Here is a 22,385-nt window from a genome sequence, read left to right on the forward strand (position 1 = left end):
ATGACACCTTGAAGAATGTGGTAAATTCGCTAATGGAAACAGAGCGGCTTAAAGCGCTGCGCTGTTTGAAGTGGGGAAGGGGAAGTGACCTGGTGTGATCCTGTGTTCCAAGGCTGGGGAGTTTGTATTCCATTAAGATTACCTCCAACAAACCATCTTTTCACTCTGCTCTCTGAAAAAAAGAGCACAGAGGTGTTTCCTGCTCGGCAGCACTGCTAACCCCCCCAGCAGCTCTGGGGCAGCATCAGCGAAGGAATTAGCCACAGGTTAGGTGTGAGGAACATCGAAACTTTGAGGAATTTCTGTCAGGAAGTCTCATTTAAACAAATACTACTGTGGTTAAAAATAGACTCTCTCAGCCAGCTCTCCATGAAGAAAAACATTTTAGAACAATGAGAGATCTGTTCCCAAGTACTCATCCGTCTCACACCTACAGACCTCCACTGCAAAGCAGGCCTGTGGTGGTTTGGGACTGAATCAGCTGCCTAAGGTTGTAGCCAGGGGTAAAGGGCTATGTGATTCAAGATGATTTTTCTCATGGCTGGTTAGTAGTGAGAAAAAGTCTCAGTAGTGGGAAAAAGCAAAAATTGTTTGAAAGAGATTTCTGCTGGAGGAGGTGAATGGCAGCGTCTCCTCTGGGGGTGTCCAGCAGCACAAGATTTTCCATGGTGAAACATGATTCCGTTCAAGAGCTGAATCAAGCTCACTTATAGAGCTCATCACCTCCCAGACACCCTTGTGTCAGCTCCTCCTTCACACACAGCTGCTGCACTGCCTTCACTAGCACCACACAGAGCTGTGGGACAAGCTGTGGCAGGCTGAGGACCTGCTCTCAGAGAAGACTTCAGTTCCAAAAGATAGTTGAGATGTGCCAGGATCCCTTGCCCTGGTCCTCCCCGAGGCACCCAGCACCTCCCGTCTCTGCCCAAAACCCTGGCTAATTCCAATAGCTTGGTCAAGATGTCATTGCCTAGGTGCTGCTCATGGTACTCTGTCATTCATCCTCCCCAAAACACGGCCCTGCTGGATTTGCTGCTCTCAGGGAGGCTCCAGAGCCTACCCCAACAGTTTCATCTACCTCAGTGCTGCATCTTCTAGCTGAGTATATTGCTCTCCCCTGAAATAATTAGGCCCAGCAGTACCAGTTTCCAGCCTGGCTGGCAAGTCGAAGTTAACATAAATATTAGGCTATTTAAATGTAAATGTATTTACATAAAACATACACATGGCCAAGTTCATGTGCTATTGTGAAAGCAGTGCTCAGTCCGTTATCTTCACTAATTGAACAGCTCCTGTATGGGTCACAGACTGTGCCCAGCTCTGCCAGACCTAGGAGAGAACAGAGAGATTTATGATAGAAAAAGAAATGCCACTCACAGTTCAGCACAGGCAACTAACATTGTCATAACAAAAAAAAAGTTATTAAAAGACAAAGGAAAGGTTTTCCTTACCCAGAGTATCACATTTTTCGTGCGCTCTACAAATATCCTGTCTGAAAGGAGAACAGACCTGACACATTAATTCTCAATGCAGCAGTGAGTTAAGGTACAAGCACAGTAACAACAGCAGAAACAACTCTTGATCCTCTAATGCTCCTTCTCATGCTAGTTTGCCACATCATGCGGAGTCCAAACTAACTCCCCACCACAGTCAGAGTTTTTGATCTTATGCTAAACCCATGGGCAGACCTTAGACAGTCTTGAACCTCTCAAAATTATCTCTTGTTATGCTCCCACATGCTCCCACAACTGCAAATATCATTACATCCACATCAAAACATGAACATTTCCCATACATTACATGCTCATGGCCCCTGACACACAACTGGCTACAGTTTTTATGAGAGTATTGACCACACCTGGTAACGAGCACGGCTGTATCATGCCGAAGGTGACTTCCCTCTGGGTGGTTTTGGGACTGCTGCCATTGACAGAAGTTTTTTAATGTTGTCTGGGCATTGTAAGATATTGCAGGGCCATCCTGATAAGCAACACACAGAAAGCAGGTATTTTAATGATTCATGACAATGCTCACTGCAAATGCCATTGTCAAGCAGAAGGTGAAGAAAATAATTTCCATTACCTGCTCATTATGTATCACGACCAATTTCACAATAACAATATTAATTAAATTTCCAATGCTTGGGTCTTTGTAGATAGAAGCCACCTGTTTCAAAAAGCAGTATTTGAAATTACTGTTAACATTTAAGGAAACAAACAAGTAAGACAATACATATATTTTCCATTTTGCAACTGTTTTTCTCCTGGGCTGCTCTTCTGCCTTGCTCAGTGCTCTGATGCTACTTGGAGAGACCTCCTGGCAGAAGCACAATTTTAGAATGAAAAAACCTGCTAGTATCACAGAAACCCAACATTTCCTTTTGCTTTAACACACATTTCACCGAATTAAATGATCATTCTGCTCTGAGACACAAAGACCACCAACCAAGACTGTCAAAAGCAACTTATTCTTCCAAGTGCCTGATTTTGACATGGGCAGTTTCAGACCACATATTCACTGCATTTCTACCCTCCAGAGACACAAATACATTGGATACTCCCTGCCAGTCACTCTGCATCTACAGAACTGCCTGTCTGGAAACAGCACTACTGCATCCTAGTACCTGCAGCTACTAAGGTGCTTGTTCTCAGCCTGGACAGCCAATCTGAGAACTATGCTAAGAATCAAGGTGAGCACAGGCTCCTTCTCCTTGCAGCAGCAAGAGAAGTCAGGCAACTGCATAACCTATCAGCCTCGTTCCCCTGGAAGGCACACTGCCCAAAGTATCTTTTAAATTCAGCTGTTATTTCACATGGGCTTAAATAAAAAGAAGGGTACAGCGTGTGGATTAAACAACCAGAGATACTGCTCGTGGTGTCTGATATTCAGAAAGCTGGAAGAGAGGTGTGAGAAGGATCAGGAAGCGTGATGGATCTGGGAAAGAAGACACCAATCAGCATTTTCCAGCCACATTTTACCATTTTTAATGTGACCCCAGCATTATCTCCTTGCCTAGGGAAAGCAAACTGATGGTGTTGCATATGAACACAGCAGAGGGGCTCTGTGACCACGAGAAAATGATCTGTGGGTGAATCTACTCTCCCTGGTTGAACACTCACTATTGACATCAGGGTTAAGACGTAGTGCTGTAGGTTGGCTCCGTGGTAGGCGACCATCCTGCTGTCAGCCACCACCATCACCTCCACAAAACGTGGGTAGGACAAGAACCGCTTCGTTCGCTTGTGGCTCTTCTTTTCACCAATGGTCCCCGTCCTGTTGCTGTCCCCAGAAAAGGAATTCACTTCCAGGCTGTGTTTCAACATCTCCACATCAGATAACATGCTGCTCTCTGCCCACTGCCTTCTCCAGTGTTTCCTCTTGTTCTTTTTGTGACTGTGGTCATGATCTATGGTTAAAAGACAGAAAAAAAATCATACAGTACATTCCTGAGTGAATAAAATTAATACCACGTGTATATTTAGTCAAAATACCTCTTATCTCAACAAAGTTGTGTGGGCTTGCTCCAAACAAGCAGGGAACTGAAACAGAAGCACTCTGTGGAAGCCCACCATGTAATCCAACATCTAGGGCTTCATTTTTAAAGCCATTCTGGGGAAGCCAGCAGCACTTAGAAGTGGACATTCCCTGCAGCAGAGCCAGCTCCTGGCCCGTATAGGAGGGATGGAGCCCTGCAATGGTAATTAGCCACTGCAGCAGCAGTGTGAGGATTCTGGGCACGTCCAAGGTGGCCAGGAAACCACAGGAAACAAAGGTCCAGATCCTGTATTTCTAACTCAGGCATGAAGGACGGCAGGATTTGGCCTTCACAGCAAAGCAATTATATATGATTTATTTCTGTCTCTAACAATAACACGGCTGGGCTTCAGTTCCCCCCCTCCCTTTATTATTCTGTGCTACAGGAATGGTAAAGGTCATCTAATAGCACAGCTGCCACTGGAGAAAGAATAGAATTCAGGAAGTTTCACATATACTGCTTTTGATATTCAATTAGGCCAAACATAAAAGCAGCCTGAAAATATACTCCATGCTGATACAAAGACGACAAAGTGAAGAGGGAGAACAGGCATATAAAACATATGGAACGTGTACAATTAAGATTTACCATCTGATTAGTATGTAATTATAGCATTATTTAAATGTAAGAGCAAAATCAGGCTTATTTGATGCCACTTAATTTTTAATCAGTTCATCATAGGAAGTAGCTAATTGAATGTGATTCATCCACGAAAGACTGTTCACTTCTGCATTTAATATAAAGCCAGATCTGAACTACTCATCTATGACTCTAGGCTACAACCCTCATGCTCTTCGTAGCTTTAGTTTAATTTCGTCATGGTGGTGAAAAATATCACATTTCCTTATCTGACCCATTGAGTAGGTTAGAGGAAGCACAATATTAGGGAACAAAGGAATATTCATTGCTCAAACAAGATTGAAATGATAGGAAACGTCTTAGTTATTTTTCCTGTGTAGTTTCCTTTTAGGAATATTTGTAATAATTTCCAAGAAAAGAAATACATTCTGCAGTATCACGGCAGGCAAAGGAGATCAGCCAGTTTCTACCTATCTGAAAAACACTATCCTTTTGCCCCATGTGTAAATAGGCAAGAGAGTAGTTAAGAATTAAATCCTGTCTACTCTGCACTACCTAAGTCCTCTAAATTCCCCTTTCTTGATATAGTCCAGACCACCTTAATACAGCAGAGAGTCTGCAGTTATTTGAGTAAGAATTCAAGAAAGCCAATGGCATTTGTGGTTATAATTGGATTGCCCTAGTTCCTCTGCTCTAATCAATGCCCTTGTGTTGGCAAGGTTGTGCTCTCATGCTGGCATCGCTTCGTGGGCAACCATGACATTATCCCAACTCATTCAGTGCCAATCAGCTTGGGGAGCCAGCTATGCATACAAATAACTTAAAGGTGAGGAGAGGACCAGACTGAGGAGAAAGTGCTAACCCCAGCCCTTCAGCCAGCTCCTCTCCTCTCTGCACCCTCAGCCTGCCACTCAAATTTCCCTTTTAAATAACTAACTTCCAAAAGGAGCAGGTGCCCAAGGAAAGACGTGCTAAGGATAGGGAGATGCTCAACAGGGCTCAAGCGAGGCTGAAGGCAAGGCTGTGGAGTGAAGGCAGAGCTCTGCAGGGCCCCACATGGCACCATGAGGCTCAGGTGCCCTCTCCTCCAACCATCCAGGCAGAGGGAAGTTAGATGGCAAAAAAAGAGGGGATTGCAAAGACACCTATCTTTGAAGACACCTATCACACAGAAGGTGTATAAAAGAAATTAATTGATATTCACTGGGGTTGCACTGAAATTCTGCAGCTGGTGTCACAGGCTAAAAAAAAAACAACCCACAAACCCACCCAAAACCCAAAGAGTAGCATGTGAAATTCCACATCTTGTTCTGAGAGCCCTGACCTGCCCCGATCATGCAAGGAAATCAGAGCCCAACACAGCTAGGTATACCCAGCACAGAGGAAAAATGACTTTCCTTTTTGTGCAGAGGTCTGGAACAGAGTCACAGAATCATTTAGGCTGAAAAAGATACGTAAGATCATCAAGTCCAATCATTAACCTAATGCTACCAAGTGTTGGTACAGTATCAGTGTCCTTTCCTCACCCAACACAAAAATGAAGTCAGAAACATCATCACTTCCAAAATAACTGGATTATTTCCACTCACAAAGTTGATCCAACACTTGCAGTGTCCTATTTGGACAGGTCACATATTGGGTGACCTGTATTTGTCAGCCTGGTTACTGGAAAACCAGGCACCAGTGATGGGGATGCGCTGCATGGAAAGCCACTCCTGGACTTTGCTAGTTATCTTTACCCATCTTTCTTGCATGTAGATAGTGTGCACTCACCTGTAAAAAATTAAATGCTAATGGCTGTGCACTGCTCTCAACCCATCTGTAAAACCCTGACCACATTAATGGGAGCTGCATACAGGGACTGCCAGGAACTCTGTGTGCTTGATTCTGTTGATATCCTGCTCCACTACAATGGCCACAGCAGCAGTGCTCTCACTGAATGGTGCAACGTGCTGCCCTTCCATCAGGCAGAGGGGAAAATCTCTCACATTACACAAAACTGTGATTTTGCAGCACCAGTTTCCTACTGCCACACATAACACCAGAAAAGGGTGTGATATTTCCCCACCTTATTTGCCCCCTTTTTTTTTTTTCCTAGTGTGTTAACATAGTAATAGAAATCTGAAAGAAAAATGGTTTGCTTGGCAAGCCCTCAATCTTTGCAATGACCTGAAACACATCTACTTACACATGGTAGTAACTGGATGGATTTAAGAAACAAAACTTTTTTTTTTTTTTTTTTACTTTGTAGAAAAACCAAACTCCAGTGAGTAGACAAACCCTTTAAAACCATGCAAACTAGGGTTCAATAATTCAAGTATCAGGCAAGCCCATGCACTGATTCAACAGTTCATAGTCATCTGAGAGGCAGGTAAAGGCTAGAATAATGTCCATTCTACTGCATACTTTACTAAGATGATCTGTGCTGTTTTCACTGTCTTTATACAGACCTGGTAGTTTATCTTAATTTTTTTTCTGTTTGGTTTCTTTTTTGTAATGGGGGACTTACAAAGGAGAACCAATCCTGCGAAAGGATATCGTTTCCTGATGGCACCTTCCCACTAATGACATTTATTTTTGCTTGGGCAAGAAGCCTCAGCCCAGAACCCTTTCAGCTGATTTACAGATGTTTCCTGCTGGTTAATGTACTTTGGATCTACCTCAAGAAAGAGGGCAGGGAAGACTCAGGCCCTATGTGAGTACTTTGCCTGCATGAAAGGGTGACAGGGCAGTCAGAATCTGCTTTTGACATAGTGGCTATTGTTATACTAAACCCAAATACTAAAAGATGGAATGATCATTTATCCCAACAGTCCTAATCCTTTCCATTTCTACATTAACTAGCCCTTGGAATAGAAAGCAATTTGCACAATTAAGTAAGACGTAACAATTCAAGCAATTCCAGTTCAGCTCCAAGTTCATAAGGGCTTCACATAGCAGTGAAAAAAAATGTGAAACACAGAGAAAGAGAGAGCAAGAGAAGGGGGGAAAAAATTCTTGAGATAAAAACATCTCCCTGCTAGGAAAAAACTGTGATCCTTTCAAACTAACTTATTATCATAACTTTTCTGAATGTGTGACCTAGGAATTTTAACAAAGTTTGCAACTCAGCGGTTAGCCTGCATCACTTCTAGCCCTGCTCTGATCCAGTTGCACAGATAATAAAACTATCATTTGGAAGTTAATTATTTATTGCACACCTACATAAAACAGACCACAATTCAAGTGAGCTCCCCTCAAGCAGTCAGTTAGTGTGTGACCTGTGTCTCTCAACTCCATAGGAGCAAACCCTGGAAAAAAGCTTCAGTACAAGCTCCAGCTCCAGCAGCCTGGCTGGATTTGCTGCCTATAGCTGGTACAACAGCAGCCACCCAAGGGACTGCCATCACCTGGGAAACAGCGGAGAGAGGCAAAATGGGTTTGTCTTCATGCAGAGATCAGACTGGCTGAAATCAAACCACATTTTTAGGCTCTTCATGCCAAGAAATGGAATGGAAACTGGTTCCTCTTTAGGACACAAATAGGTCCTAAGCTAGACCAAAGAATTTTTCTAGCCCTGGGTCTGAATTAATTCCCCATCAAAATGTTTTCCATCTCTACCTATCTTTCTATACACCTACAAATGTATCTCAGATGGATTTGCATGAGGCCAAATTCTCACCTCTGTTACTGTGGGGTGCTGTTGTGGTCAGCATAACCCAGGGCTGAACACACTGTCTCTGCCAGCAGAGAAGATGCGTTCTTCACACTCTGCTTGGACAAGAGCCAGGGATGGAAACATCATGGGGACCAGCCACTGCCTTGCCCTGTACCACACTGAGATGATCAGTCCTATGAGCAGGACTAATCCTGCCTTCCCTCTGGATAGCTTCTTGACTGTGCAACCAGAGCTGCTGCTATAGCCGGGTAGAGAAAAGAGGTTTCATTAATAGAAGTGAAACCAATTAGCTACACTGGAAGGCAAATGAAGGATCTGGGCCAGCTGGGATCCAAAGAGAAAGATATTCTGAGTGAAAATGAAAGTTTGCTTGATTTTCCAAACCTGGAAATGAGAAAGTGTTCAACTGCAAATTAATCTGAGCTCGCTCAACTGACCTCAACTGGGGTTTCAACCTTCAGCAGCAAGAGCTGGACAAAATTGCATAGATCAAATCGTGGTTGGAACTATTGAAAATGCAGTAAAGTATCAGCACTTTCACAAATGCCACTCTTAGAGCAATCCAAAGGAAGGAAGCTTTGATTTGCTCATGTTGTGCATACTTCCCTTTGAATTAAGAAACAGTCTGGGCTCAGGATAGTTCCCTCCCAAGCTGTATAGGAGAATCAAAATCTTGGGCTTCTACAAAGAACTTTTCTTTGCTACTAAGAAAAATACTTGCATGGATGGATCAGAAGCCCTCAGGACCAAGGCACATCTGCTTGTTAATTTCCTCACCTTCCTCCACTTTGAACTTGGCACACACACTTTACTAAAGTGGTTTTCTAAATGTCCAGCAATGTTCAGATCCATAGACAGGTCCATGTCCAGGAGCTCCTGCTGCTGAAGTCAGTCCCACATGTCAAGCCCAGAGCCTGGAACTTGTGCTTGCAATATGTGAAAATATTAAGGCCAGGAAGAAAAGCTATAAAGTCATGAGTAGTTCACACTGGCATGAAACATCACTGATGCTAAAACCAACAGTTCCACCCCAATTCACTCTCTCCATCCTGTGTCTGTGACTACAGAGACCTGGAGGTGCCAAAGCTCAAGGTGATGCTGAACCCCAATGTCTGTCAGGGTAACCCTGCCTTTCTTCTCACTGCTTGAAACAGAATGCTGAGAACCATGGACTTGCAGTGAGCAGCAATCAACTTCCCTTAGTAATAAAACATTCTCTGGTTTATATCATGCTAACACTAAAGACCACACATACTCTAGATGTTTTCTTTCCTGGTGATGAATATCAGAATGCATTCCACCCTACAAGATTATTTTTCTGCCTGAGGTAAAAAGTTGTAAGTGAAAGCTATCAATTTTGCACAGTAGACAGAAAGTAGATTAATGAACGAAACAATAAATTGCCTCTTTAAGAAAGGAGATACTAACACATGAGCTGAACATGTGGCAGAAAATGATTCAAGACCTTACAAAACTCCCACACATGCTCTTCAGGCAACTCCCAATGCACAACAGTCACAAATACACCAACCTGTGCTCCACACTTGTGTCTAGTGACACCTATGAGGCACCATGCCAACAGGAACAACACTGAGGCCTCCACAACTTTGTACTGACAGTCCGTAAAAGATAAGACAAAGCATCCCATTAGAAAAAAAAAAGAATTTGTCCAGCAACTGGCCACGGGGGTGTTGATAATGACATTACAGGCATATAGGAAAAGAAGTCACAGAATAGTCAGCCCATTTATTTTCAGTAGTATATGCCAGTGAACAGAGAGAAAGCACCAAAATAATCCCCCCCTGCTTCTCCCACCTGTCCTTCTTCACTGATGTCCACACAGATGAGGTAAAAGTACACCCATTTTGATTCCAGGAGAATATTTTAACTCTGTCCACTTACCACGTTTAAACTGCAGAACAATAACCAATCAACAATAATTTGTTTAGTCACAGTCTTAAGTTTTACACCTCTATGGTGCCAGATGGATGCTTGATACATTTTCAATACTATGAGTAAACAACCAAATGCATGCACCTTACTTATAACTCACACTGAGGAATCTTAAACCAAAACTAATTAAGGGATCTGTATCATTGACTGCGATCAACATTTTTTAACTGAAGTCAGTCTATTACCTTATTTCACTTGCCAACATCATAAGATACCTCAAAGATACCTTACAGACTGATCCCTTCCCAAGCTCAGCATGGCAAAAGCTTGTGCTTGACCTCCCAGGCCCATCTGACCAAAAACCAGTTGGCTCTTAACTATGCTGTTACCTCAACAGAGAGGCAGAAATAGAATTAATTACATGAGCATATGGGAGTTGTGATGTAATTTCTTTTCTATATTCTGGGAGGGAAGGAAACCTGAATTAATTACTATCTTACTAAAAATTACAATCCACTTCTTTAAGATAAGAAACTTTTTTGAGGAAAAGAACAAAGTCAGTGTTTTAGCCTGAGGCCAAAAGCAGAGCTGACAGCTTAAACAGACTCTTGAAAGAGCTCAAGGATTGCTCAACCTGGAAGTAAAGGCTTAAGAAAACCTCCCTGCAGATCTCCTACAACCCTGAGTTTACGTGACACTCAGCAGTACAGAATTTGCCTGAAGACCTGCCTGGAAACCAGACACCTAGAATGCAAAATTTTGCTGGATGAATGAGTTGGGAAAAAAAAAACAAAAACCACCAACAAAAAACAACCCAAACAAAAAAACCCAAACCAAACAAAAAAAGGACACAGTTGGAAGCAAGACAGAGTCCAAAAGAAACAGCAAAAATACTTAAGGGCTCTAGATGAACAACCCAAGTGCAAAGGATCTGGAATTTCACCACAGACCACTCACAGGAGTACAAACATTGAGTCCTGTGGAAAAGGAATTCAAAGTTTCTGCCTCAAAACTGCTATAAAATAAGAACACAACACATACAAAGGACCTGCAGAAGGAGCAGGAAATTTTCCATCACTGGCCCCATTCCACTCCATTGCCAATTGTATCACTGCAGACACACCTTGAACCACAGCTCCAGCAGGAACAAAAGCTCATCGTTGCCCTCCCTGCCCCAATGAAAGACCACACTACAAAGTCAGGCTTTAAACACAGTACCAAATCCCCAACACATCCTTCCCCAGGTCTCCTCCCTGGCCATGGCACTGATAACACACTAACAAATCCCCATTCTGGCAACCTCAACCTGACCACCCCCTCCCAGCACATGGGAACATGGTGACAGGACCATCTCTTGCTCGTGCCCTGGTTTCACCAGTGACTTCCCATGCATCTGGCTGGCATTAGGAGAGCAGGCTGGTGTTAATTATCATGCAGAAACAAGATCACAATCTTTGAGCTGGCAGCCTGGGGCATCTGCTTGCTCAAGACACACAAGGGCAGCAGCACTCCTCTGCTCTGGTGGTTCCCCGGTGTCATGTTCACTGGGAAAGGTTGTTACAGTTACTATGAAAGGGTAATCTATTACAAATTACTCATAAATGCAACTGAAAAATCAGTGACATATTACTGAGTATGATTGTGTAATGCTAGCTCAGCAGCAAGACTTGGTTCATGCTGCTAGTTTCTCCTGTGCTTTTTATAGGATCCTTCCCAGTACAACTTGCACACAGAGCTTCTCTCCTCCTCACCTGGACCACATGGGGCTTCCCTTCCCTTTGTGGAGCTGCCATGCCTGGCCACACATGCACTCTCCAGTAGTCAAACTGCTGTAACACCCAATGAAATATCAGCAAATCTGAGACCTTTTGCATCCATTTCTGGCAGGTACTGGGATGTGCTAAGCCTGCAGGTTGTGTCCCACAGTCACCTGTGCTGATAATACTTGTCAGATTTTGGAAAGCAGGTTTCCCACCTCTGCCAGCAGTGGATGAGGGCACAGTCAGCACAGTGCAGGTAAGACCTGCTCTGTCCTGCACTCATCTGAGCCTGCTTCCAAAACCTCATCACCTCAGCTCGAACTGCTGGAAGGCCGCTTTGCTGGCTACAGCCCCTTGGCTCCCCTCCAGAAACAGGAACAGCTCTAATCATCTTCCTTCTAGTTTGGCACCATCAGAGTGTTATTGTGCTTCTGCATGAGGAGTTTTGCCCGTGGTGGATATTCCTGCTTTAAATGCTCTCATTAAGGAGTGAAGACTTTGTGCAAGATCCTCACATGCAGCCCCAGAGCTCAGGTCCAATGCCAGCCTTGGGATGGGCACAGCTGACCAGCAGCAAGTGAGGGAGCAGCTAAACTCACTATACATTCAGTTGTTGGTTTATTAATCTCAGCCCCAGACAAGTCTTGACTATAAAAGAATTATGAGAAATGAGGCAAGAACAGAGAGGTATTTAACGAATGAAGCTGGGACGGAAACTGGAAGCGCAGATCAGCCAAATGAAGGCAGGGGGTACAAAGAAGGAGCTGCCCCAAAAGAATTAGTCAGGAGTCCAGTAGAAATTGCACATAATTTGCTAAGTTTTCAGCAAGAGCTAGGCAGGCAACAGAAGTGGGGCAACAAAAGGGCACAATACTTGCAATTATACTCACACACACAGGGGAATTGTGGCTCAGTGCAACCAGGCAGATGGAGGCCACATCTGTCTCAGAACAAGGGGTGGTCAACAGGCAGAATGATTGTGAAGGTTCAGTAAAAGGCTAAAGCTATCACAGACCCCAACAAAACTGGAAGAGAAAAGCTCCAGAGAACTCAACAACCAAAATATACATACAAATACATATATACATACATCAGTGACAAAATACATGAGAAATATGATAGAAAGGAGAAGCAGCAGAAATGGACATAAGACCCAGAGCAAAAGGTGGCCTGAAGTGATTTATTTAAGTGATGACCAAAGGCATTGTCCTTTTGACATCTGGAGCTGGACATCTCTCTGCAAGACCAAACCTCTAAGGTTTCACATAGAAAGGGCTCACAGGTCTGCTCCTGGCAGAAGGTCCCACTGGATGGGGGCTTGGGGAGGTGCTGCTGGCCTCATGAAGGCAGCTGCAGGCTGCAGAACACAGATGCAGGATGCAGCTCCACGCCTTTATCACTGGAGTCAGGTTGTTCCTCCGTGGGGTGCAGGAAAGCCATGCTCTCCAGCTTTGCAATGAGCCACTTCCTTTTTTTCTTTTTTTAGGATCGCAATTTCTTTTCTCTTCCTCCTCCACCTCCAAAAAGCGGATATTTAATAATTGGGTCGGAAGAAGTTGCTATCCTGAAGCAATGGGTGGTAGTGGTGCTGCACCTATAGTGACATCATGCCGTCAGCCTGGCCAAGTCCTCATCCCGTCAGGGCTATTCAGTAAAACACAACTAATTATTCTGCCAGATTCCCGGCCAGATGACAAACCGATTCACGGCACTAACTATAAGTAAAGGAGGAGAGGAAAATGCACAATTTCCTACAACTGAAACTACGTTAACCTGTTACCCCAAGGAAAACTCTGGCCAAAGTTTTTCTTGCGGAGACTGAGCTGTATGCCAGACGGCTGAAATGCATTGCCAGAGACCCCAGTGCTGTGCTGTGAAAGTTCATCCGCAGAGCACAGCTTCCATTTGATATCCATCACCGTTCTTAGGAAAAAGTCCTTTTTCCAGAACACCTGCAGAGTATCTTTTATGCCAGAAGACGTAAAACTGTTATCAGAAACTGCTAATTGAAACTTAACAAAAACGAATACCTGGTTTTCTAAGCTGACCTCAGGACACTGAAAACTAAAAGTAAGACCAGAGACTGCTGCAAATGAAAGCTTTTACTCCATCTGTTCATCAATTCACAAGGGAAACTTCCCTGAATACCTCAAGAAGTCTACAATTACACCATTATGGCAAGGGCACGCCAGTATGTTGCTTATTAATCATTTCCAGGAAGATGATTATCAGAAAGTCATTCTTAATAGCACCACTGCCTGGCAACATGGGGTCCCTTGCTCACTTCAGGGTGGGAACCTTAGATTTCCCTCATATGAATTTCCTCTTTGAGGCAATTTCCACCCCTGCCAGAAGTCTGCAATGGAAATGCACTGTTTCACAGGTTCTTCTGACAAAAGACTGGATTCACACAACAACCTACAACTATGACTAACTCCCAAACTTTCACGAAACCACTCTTCTTTGGCAGGAGTGAGAGATACACCTTGTGTAAAACAGCGAGTGCTGCTAGATTTTGCATGTTCACCTCTGCTGCAAAGACATATGTAATGCCTTCTCTCACCAGATGTAATCTCAGGTAGGATGTCAAGGTTCAGCATCGCCCAAGCTGCTCTGAACTTGCTCCTTAAATGAAATAACCAAGACTTGTTCACCATACATGTAAGGCCAGAGCATCATTCCCTTTCAAAACCTTGGACAATGACAAAAAGAAGAGATGGTAAAGAGGGGGAGATGGAGGGAAAGAGGACAGGAAGACAAATAACACTCTCATGCCTATCTGGAACACAAGCTTACGTTTGAGATGTGAGAACTCCTCTCTCCACTACATGAAACAACTGAGAAGAACAAGAAAACAAAGGCAGGCAAGACGCAAAGCATATTGTAGCAAAGGAGGAAGAGATATACACCACACTGGTAAAATCACAGACGGAGTATTATTCTTGTGAATTACAATACAGAAGAAAAATATTCTAAATGCGAACTATGATACAATGGGGTGAAATACAGCAGTCTGTTACAGCACCACAGAGTCAAATCCACAAGCAAAATTCAGAGCCCTCCCAGCTACCTTTGCTTCAATGAGTCCTGTGATCTGCTGCTCCATTCCTCCAAGGGTTACTGATGCAATGTGCCAGATTCCGTGTTTCTTTCCAACTGTTCTGAGTCTCCTGCATCTGATCTCAAAGAAGGGAGCAGAAACAGCTGGAAGAGAGAAACCAGAATGGCATATTCCAGCAGCAACCCTTGGAAGAACAAACAATGACAGCCTTGTAAGACGTGCCACTGTACCCCTGGCACAATTGTTTGTATGTGGACGTGGCTTCACGTCTCTTCTAGAAGAAACACATGTTGCTCCGGCTAGCCACAAAGTATCAAAACATCTTTGGACTTAGCATGATCAGCGCCAGCTGAACAGACTGACAGCCACAATCCCCAGTCATGGGTGCCAAACAAGTAACGTGTGCTAAGTGCAGCCTAGCTTGGGCACCATACTTCTCCTCCAGTGGTACTTTTACTTCCTGAGCAAATCCACCTACTTTGCAGCATATAAGCAGCTTGCAGCCCACAAGGAAACCCAGTCAAGGTCTACTCTGTTTAGACTTTAAAGTTCCTGATAAAGTTCCAGCTCTAGCAGCGGGCCAAAGGGGGAAGGCAAAACAGCAGGTGAAACAGGAGACAGAAGGAATAAGCTTCCTTGGAGAAAATTTAGGTATTTGCTGCCAAAGGGGAGGATTAGTTGTGAACATCAGGAAGTCAAGGAGGCAGGGAGCAGCAGGAGGCCACTGCAGATAATGGGACAGTAGAAGCAAGGCTGTTGCTCATCAAGGCACGTGAAGGAGGAGAGAAAAAGGCTTGTGCTCTTTCATATGTGCAAGGACTAGAAAGAGGGAGTGAGGAGGTCAGGGAGATGGTGCTGGTGGAGGAAGGGCCACGAGGAAAAAAAAAGCCTTTGAAAATGAACCATGGAAAAGTGATAACAGAGGGAAGAACTGTCAGGGTTGGTGTTAGGACCTCCTCATTTCCACTAGAAAGAAGTAAGACGTGGCAACTCACAGCCAGATTTGGGGAGGGAAGACCAGGAGCACGGCAAGACCGAGACAGAAGGATGTCATTTAAAGGACAGAGTATCAGACAGAGCATATCAGATTAGGATGGCTAGGAATTACATGTAGGAGAGAACAGAAAACAAATTTAAGGGCTCACAGAATACTTAAGGCAAGACAGAACAAAAGCTCTCTTGCCAGCTTTACATTAGGAATCAAAAGGAAACTGCAACATTTTTTCTGACTGCAACTTCCTCATAACCAATTCCTAGAAAGCACAGGTGTACCACATCTCTCCAGGACAGTTACCACCACAAATCCAGTCCTAGCACTAACAGCACCGTTTCTAGAGGGATCCCTCAACTGCACATCCCTTCTTTCCCACACAAACCTACTGCTTTTTAACCGCAAACAGCTTTAACTTCCAAATATCAAGCCATCGAAGGCAGTAACAAAATGAGTACCTGGAGTATTGCAAGTCTGCCCGTCCCCTGAAGAGTTGGTTGGAGGTGTCCGGTGTCGGTAGACAAGATGTGGTTTATTGTGCTCTTCTTCATACTCCTGTTCCTCAAGTGATAGGAGTGGCTCTACAAAATAGTCCCCATCATCAGACTTGAATGTGCCTAGCTGAGAGGGACCAGAGAGAGGAACAGGAGGTCAGCTTTGTGCGATGACAAGCCACCGAGCAGCACTACCCCACAAGGCAAGCGGTTCATGAGGGAGCTGTGCCCTGTTCTGTGGTAACTCCTGTGAAGGCACCGGCAGGCGCTCCAGCTTCGGTCACATTGCTTGCACCCACCCTGGGCTGCACAGCCAGCCCACTGGTGGTTACAGAGGGCTAATTACTAACCCACAGGCAGGAAGCACAAGAGGAGCACATCTGCCAGACCCTGTCCATATGCCAGTGACGTTTACCAAGCCAGTCCTGCCTAAAGGGCGACGGTGCTGCTGTGTGATGGAGGCCCCAGTGCCACCCCATCATGTGCTGGTTTCAGACAGCACATCTCCCTGAGACAGGCTTTTAACCCACATATAAGGACCAGAGGAAGGTATCCAGCTAGTGAAATCCCTGCTTATGAGAAGACATCAAGAATCCTAGTTGCATACAACTATGAATGCAGATATTTAGCAGGTAAATAAAAAAACCTATCCAAGACAAAACATTCTGCAGCCATCCCATACTGGTATCCATGGTGAGTACCTGAGAGGGAAGTCACACACACGGGCCCAAGCCCAGGTGAACACATGTACCCAGAGGAGCTCCTGGACTAAATGAAGCCAGCAGAAACCTCCGGGCAGCCCCTGGGATTGGCACCCCGTAGGACTGAAGGCACCACACAGACAGAAGGGACAGCCCTTTTAGGAGCTTCTGCTCATCCCGGTGCCAACATCCCTGCGCCGAAGGGCACCTAGCTGGGCTACCCAGGACCAGGACATGCCCCTGGGTCCGGGGTGCTTGGTGGCTCGGGGGCCAGCGCCGGTGGTAAGCCAGCGGCCACCCCCACCGACACCCCCAGGGGCAGGCGGGGGTCCGTGCCCGGGTCTGGCCCACGGACCGCCCGCCTGGGTGCCGGTGGGTGGCATTTTTCCCTCAAAACCCGCGGAGGAGGAGCGGCACACCCGCGACCCCGACCGATTAAGAGCGGCGGGCGAGAAGCCCCGGCCGGGGCGGGCCGGAGCCGCCCACCGCGGTGAGGGGAAGGGGCGGGCCCCATCGCTCTGCCGGCCCACCCTCCCTCGCCCCGCTCCTGCTCCTCCTCCGCGCTTCCGCCCCTGGCCCTCAGCGGGGCGGGGCCGGCCCGGCGGCCGGGGCGCGGGTCTCACCATCCCGGAGCAGAGGCTGATAACGGCGGTGAGCCGAGGGCGGGCGTTGACGTGCCCCCGGTAGAAGCAGTGCTTCACGTCGGCGTCGGCCGCCTCGGCGTAGAGGTGCCGCTGGTCTGCGGCGGGCTCTCCCAGGAGGCTGACGGTGAAGAGCGGGGCGATGAAGGCCGAGCTGGCCGTCAGGTTGAAGAGGAACTGCTGCCCGAAGGCGGACAGCCTGTAGTGTGCCTTCGTGGAGGAGGCGGCGGCCGCCGTCCAGGCGTCGGGGGCAGCACTGGTGCTCCGCCGGCGCCGCCTGAAGTGGACATCGGTGGGGAAGGGCTCACCGAACTCATTCACTCGGGTAGGAGTCACGATCTCGTACTCGCTGAGCTTCTCCAGCAGCTGGGCTGCGAGGGGACAGACGCATATGCCGCTGAGTGAGGTGGCCGAGCCCCGCGGCCCCGGGGGGCGGCAGCGCAGCACTCCCCGCGCCCCTCCCCGAGCACCCCCTTACCTTGCCTGGGGTGCAGCTTCTGCCTCCTCGCTCCCGTCCTCAAGCCGTCGATGAAGAGCGTGGTGAGTGCCAGCGCCAGCGGCGCCAGCTGCATGGTGCTGCGCGCTGTCCTCGGAGGAGCAGCCTTCCCCGCCTCTGCTTCTTCTCCTCCTTTATTCCTCCCTTTCCCTCTTTCAATTTTTCTTTTTTTTTTTTCCTCTCCTCCGTTCTAGCGGCCCCCCTCCCGGCCCCCGGAGCGCTGCCGCGGGAAGGCGCAGGAGCCGGGCGGCGTTAGGGGCGGGCGGGCCGGCGGCGCCGGGGGCCGCGCATGGTGCGCGGGGGCGGACGGGCCGGGGTCGGGACCGACAGGCCGGGACGGGGGAGCCGCCCGCCCGCCCGCCTGCCTGCTCTCCCTCGCTTTCCGCCTCTCCCCCCGTCGGGCTGGTGGACGAGAGCTGCCGGGACTCAGTTTAAAAAGGGGCGTGCTCCATAGATCAAGCAGGAGAAAGCCCGCCCTCCTCCGCTCCCCCCAACTCCACTCCTTCCAATATGTCACTTTCTTTTCTCATTGCCGGCGAACGCCGAAGTAGCAGGTTTTGGTCATGAAAAGCCAACGCTGGAGCTGGACGGAGCGGGCGGGGGGAGTCCGAGCCACGGCTCCGCACACCCGGGTCCGGAGCCCCCTCCCCACCGGCTCCTTCCAAAAGGCTTTAAATTCACAAAGTATCCCGGGCAGACCCCTGCTCTGCCAGGTCCTGCTGGGGATGAGTCACTTTGTCACTCACTGGAAGGAGAGCTGAGTTTCCTTACATAATTAACGTTTTCCGTTTTTTTTTTTTTTTTTTTTTCTTTTTTTCCAAGGCAGCTTGAAGAAGTGGACCAGCAATTGGAGAATCCCATGTGGCACTTCTAGCAGTTGTTTCATTCTGCATTTCTCAGATAAGAGGCAATTCAAGCAACTTTTGTTCAGGATTAGATTTGTGTTGCACACCTTTCAGGCACCCTAGAAAGAAGATTATATCCTTATCTGAGTTTGTTGTATTTTACAGTTTGAAAAGTCTCTGTAAAAATTTAAGACATCCTTTAAAGCTAAATGTGATTAAGCATTGTCCGCTATCCCCTCCTCAAATCAAAAGCCCCAGCCTTGGTTTAAAAGGTTTTTAAACCTTTAAAGCCTGAAAGCAAGGCAAAAGAGAAGTCTGGAAGTTCGATTTGCCCTTCCATAGAAAATGTCAAAGTTCTTTGCATTCTTCGCTCAACTTTGGGACAAGGCACAGAAATGTTGGTATTTGCTGCAGAAAGGGAAGGTTTTAAAATAAAAATCAATTCAGAATCCACTTCTGGGCAAAATAGCACCTCATGATTCTTCAAAACAACTGGTGAAGTCCTACAAACCTCAGCTATTAGGAGTCAATTATTAATTTTGTATGATGAATATAAAAGTCAGAGTTAAGTAAAGCATCACCTGCAAAGCTGTGCATCTTCAACCCTGTGACTGCTGGCCAGGGTTGCAGGGCTGGGAGGCAGAGCCTCAGCAGTGCAGGAATCTCCAGGACTGTGAGACCCAAGTCAGCACACTCTTAGGACAAGGTTTAATGGCACGTAACGTCCCTGCATGGCCTCGGGCCCACGCTTACAAACCAGGATTAATTAAAATCTCCAATACTTACCATGAGATAACTCACCCATATCTCTCAGAGAGCACCCTGAGCCCTGACCACCTTCCTACAATGTCCCTATGTACCCCAAAGCTTTCAGTCTTCACAGAGAGATGCATACAGGGTGCTTGAGCTTGGTATAATGCTCCAGAAATCATGGTGGGAGAAGGAGGGGTGGGCTGTATCCCAAACTCAGGTGTGTGTGGACACATTTCCCAGGAGAGCCTGAGCTGCCAGTTGGGAATGTGGAACAATACTGAGCAGCTGATCAGCAAAAGGGGAGTGAGGAAAAGTGAACCGAGTTGCCTGAGGAAGGAGAGGTGAAAAGCTGAGCATAGCATTAGGGCTGAGTCAGAGGGGAGGGGAGGAGGCTTACGTGGAGCTAGTCCTGCGGGTGTCCTGGGAAAGAGGGGTGCAGCCTTCAGTCCTCAGATCAGCACAGTGTTGGGAAACAACGTCTGGTTTATCTGGGCCGCAGAGTGCCCCGAGGTGTTCCCATCTCACAAACATCCCCGTGCCACATCGGGTGCTGTTAAGAGCAGCCTTGCTTCTGCCCAGCTCACTGTCACAGGAAAACCTAACCAAGCTTTGGAGTTTTTTGTTTTTTTTTTTTTCCTCCTCTGTTTTCTACAAAGTGACCAGTTAATTTGGCTCTGGGGTGAGGTTTGACAGAGCTGAGGAGCTGGCACAAGGTGACATGTGGCAGCACATACCTGTGCCTTGGTTGGGTAGGACCCTTTCCTTTTTGGCACTGAGCTGAATGGAGCGAGGTTGTTTTGTGAAGCATCCTCACTGCCCCACTCACTGATCTGGAACCACCCGCCTGAGGGAAGGCAAGAAACACAACTCTGTCATTCAGAAGAGGGAATCCAACTCGTGGGACTCCATTATGGGGCAGCGTTGGGAGCAGTCTGAAGCCTCCCAGGACCAAATCCTGGCTTTGCAATGTCACTAAATCTACATTTATGCATGCCATGCAGCATGGCATGATTTCAAGAGCCATTTCCATCAATATGCACAAGTTATATGTTGTGTGGCAATTTGAATCTTTACAGCTGGAGATTAGGAAGTGCAGAATGAAAGCTGTGCTGTAAGTAAATAGATTATGTGGAGTTTAGAGAAACTAAGCTGCAATCTTAAATTCAAATAACTTTCCTATTAGGAAGGATCTATTAATACTTACGGTATGGTAATTGTGCAGGCTCCAAGTCCTCACCCAGTCAAAAGTAAGCCTTAAGAGCCCATACCTACCCTTGGAAAAATCCCCTTAAAACACTGGGAATTTTGCCTGTGTAAATACTGCAGAACTTGAGCTGTAAATACCTCTTCTATAAACTACAAAATCAGAACTTGATCACAACAGCAAAACTTCAGTAAGAAATTTAAGGCAGTGCACACTGCTGCAAGAATACACTTGAGGAACCCATTTTTTGCACTGCTTTCCCCCCTTGTTACCATTTGCTTTTCCGTGTAGGTGAGGCCATCCCCAGTATTCATCTTTGTTCTTTGTGGCTCAGCCTCTCCAGGTAAGAGTTATCTTCCTTTATCTGCTGCATCCTCTTACTTGCCCAAAGATTATCCCACAAGGCAGTTTTCCTTTGATGATTGCTCCTTAATGCTACAAGATATCTGACAACAGCCAAATTTTCTCCCTCTGTCTAATCTGTGTGGGCAGAAAGTGAAAGATTTCATTCCTTCAAACAGTTGACCAGCCTCTTCCGCCTCTCTCTTTCATCTGCTGATGCTGGTAACAAGGATACCACTCCGGGCTGTCTTTCTCTTTGTTTTGGAAGCTCTCATAAAGGCTTCTCTTTAAAAGACATTTTCAGCAGTTGTGTCAAAGCTGGATTTTTAAGTTGTTTTAAGCCTTTAACATTTGTTTGGAGGGACTGAAACTTGCAAGTTCTTGGTGTATACTCAATTTTCAAATTTGTTATCTGTGCCAAGCCAACTCTTTTTGGTCCTCATTAAAAGGATTTAAATACACTCATCTACCGTAGTCCTTTAAGCTCCTGCTTCCTTCCCTGGGGTTCTCTTCTTACCCCACTTAGTGTGCTGCTGCCATCAAGGTCTGAATCACTGGGTTGTTTGGGAGTTTGCTCCTCTGACCCATAGGAGGCTGGGAAGTGCTCTCTGCCGTTCCCAGCAATACCAGCACAGCACTGCTGTTATAACTTGCCCTCTGTGGCCCCATATCCTGGTCCCCATTTTAGGGCCAGTGGCTGAGAGAGATGTGAAATGATGTGCCAGGATTTGGCAGAGCCATCAGTGCCATCCCACTCACCTGAACACTGAGATGTGAACATTGAGATGATTAATTCAAGGTTACCCAGGGAAATAATACCCAAACATCCTTTAGCTTGTTCCTGGGTCAAATTGTGCAACTCAAGCATCTTCCCAGCCAGTGCATTGCAGCAGGAACTTCGTCCTGTGGGAGCCATCCACTGCTCTGTACAGAGGTGCGAGGTGGGGCACAGTGGAAATGCCTTGTCCTTGCAGATATCATCCCTGCTCTTTGCCTGGTAGGGAACCACCATTTGGTGGCAAAAAAATCTGTCACACCGCTCCACTCACATGCAAGAAAACTGGCCCTCAGTTTGCCTCAGAAACAATTTTGACCCTCGAAAAACAGATACATGAGTAGGAACTAGGGATTGGGGGGGGGGGTGGGGAAGAGCAAAGCCCACGTAGACACTGCAAATGTGTGGGATTTTCATCTCCAGGTCAGCATGGATGGACATAATGATCCCTTGAGGCTCTCCACTTGAAACTGCTGATTCCAGCTCGCCTCTCCCCTGCTCCCAGCATTGCTGCTGAATGCTCACTGCTCCTTCTCCTTACACCTCTTATCTGCCACGTGGGAAGTGCTCAGGGTAGCCCAGCTTCTGGGTCTCACTGCAGCCTGGCAGTTCCTTTGGCCTAATAAGCAGTTATAGATCCCATCTCCCTTTTTACTA

At 46.6% G+C, this 22,385-nt stretch overlaps 1 protein-coding gene and 1 long non-coding RNA gene across 5 annotated transcripts in view; both read right to left on the reverse strand.

Moving 5' to 3' along the window:
* ADAMTS9 (ADAM metallopeptidase with thrombospondin type 1 motif 9) overlaps window positions 1–18,000 on the reverse strand; it is a 79,650-nt gene extending 61,650 nt beyond the window's left edge. For 3 of the 4 annotated variants that reach the window (XR_005702791.1, XM_040076129.2, XM_040076127.2), the window contains exons 1-8: window positions 17,792–17,999; window positions 17,296–17,684; window positions 15,936–16,098; window positions 3,120–3,406; window positions 2,083–2,166; window positions 1,859–1,980; window positions 1,452–1,492; window positions 1,224–1,329 (exon numbers count right to left, since the gene is read on the reverse strand). Coding sequence is in view for 3 of the 4 variants with exons in the window: in XM_040076129.2 (XP_039932063.1) it covers window positions 1,224–1,329; window positions 1,452–1,492; window positions 1,859–1,980; window positions 2,083–2,166; window positions 3,120–3,406; window positions 15,936–16,098; window positions 17,296–17,684; window positions 17,792–17,885 (1,286 nt within the window). In the remaining variant the exon portion in view is untranslated. Of the gene's footprint in view, window positions 1–1,223; window positions 1,330–1,451; window positions 1,493–1,858; window positions 1,981–2,082; window positions 2,167–3,119; window positions 3,407–15,935; window positions 16,099–17,295; window positions 17,685–17,791 lie in introns of all 4 variants that reach the window. The other variant, XM_040076128.2, reaches the window with a different exon arrangement.
* A 642-nt stretch (window positions 18,001–18,642) lies between these two features.
* Window positions 18,643–22,385, reverse strand: part of LOC120758174 (uncharacterized) — a 52,562-nt gene continuing 48,819 nt past the window's right edge. Inside the window, exon 4 of the long non-coding RNA XR_005702792.2 lies at window positions 18,643–18,773. This is a non-coding gene — a long non-coding RNA (uncharacterized LOC120758174). The remainder of the gene's footprint in view (window positions 18,774–22,385) is intronic.

The sequence above is a fragment of the Hirundo rustica genome, chromosome 12, assembly GCF_015227805.2.
Source record: "Hirundo rustica isolate bHirRus1 chromosome 12, bHirRus1.pri.v3, whole genome shotgun sequence".
In the NCBI taxonomy this organism is placed as follows: domain Eukaryota; kingdom Metazoa; phylum Chordata; class Aves; order Passeriformes; family Hirundinidae; genus Hirundo; species Hirundo rustica.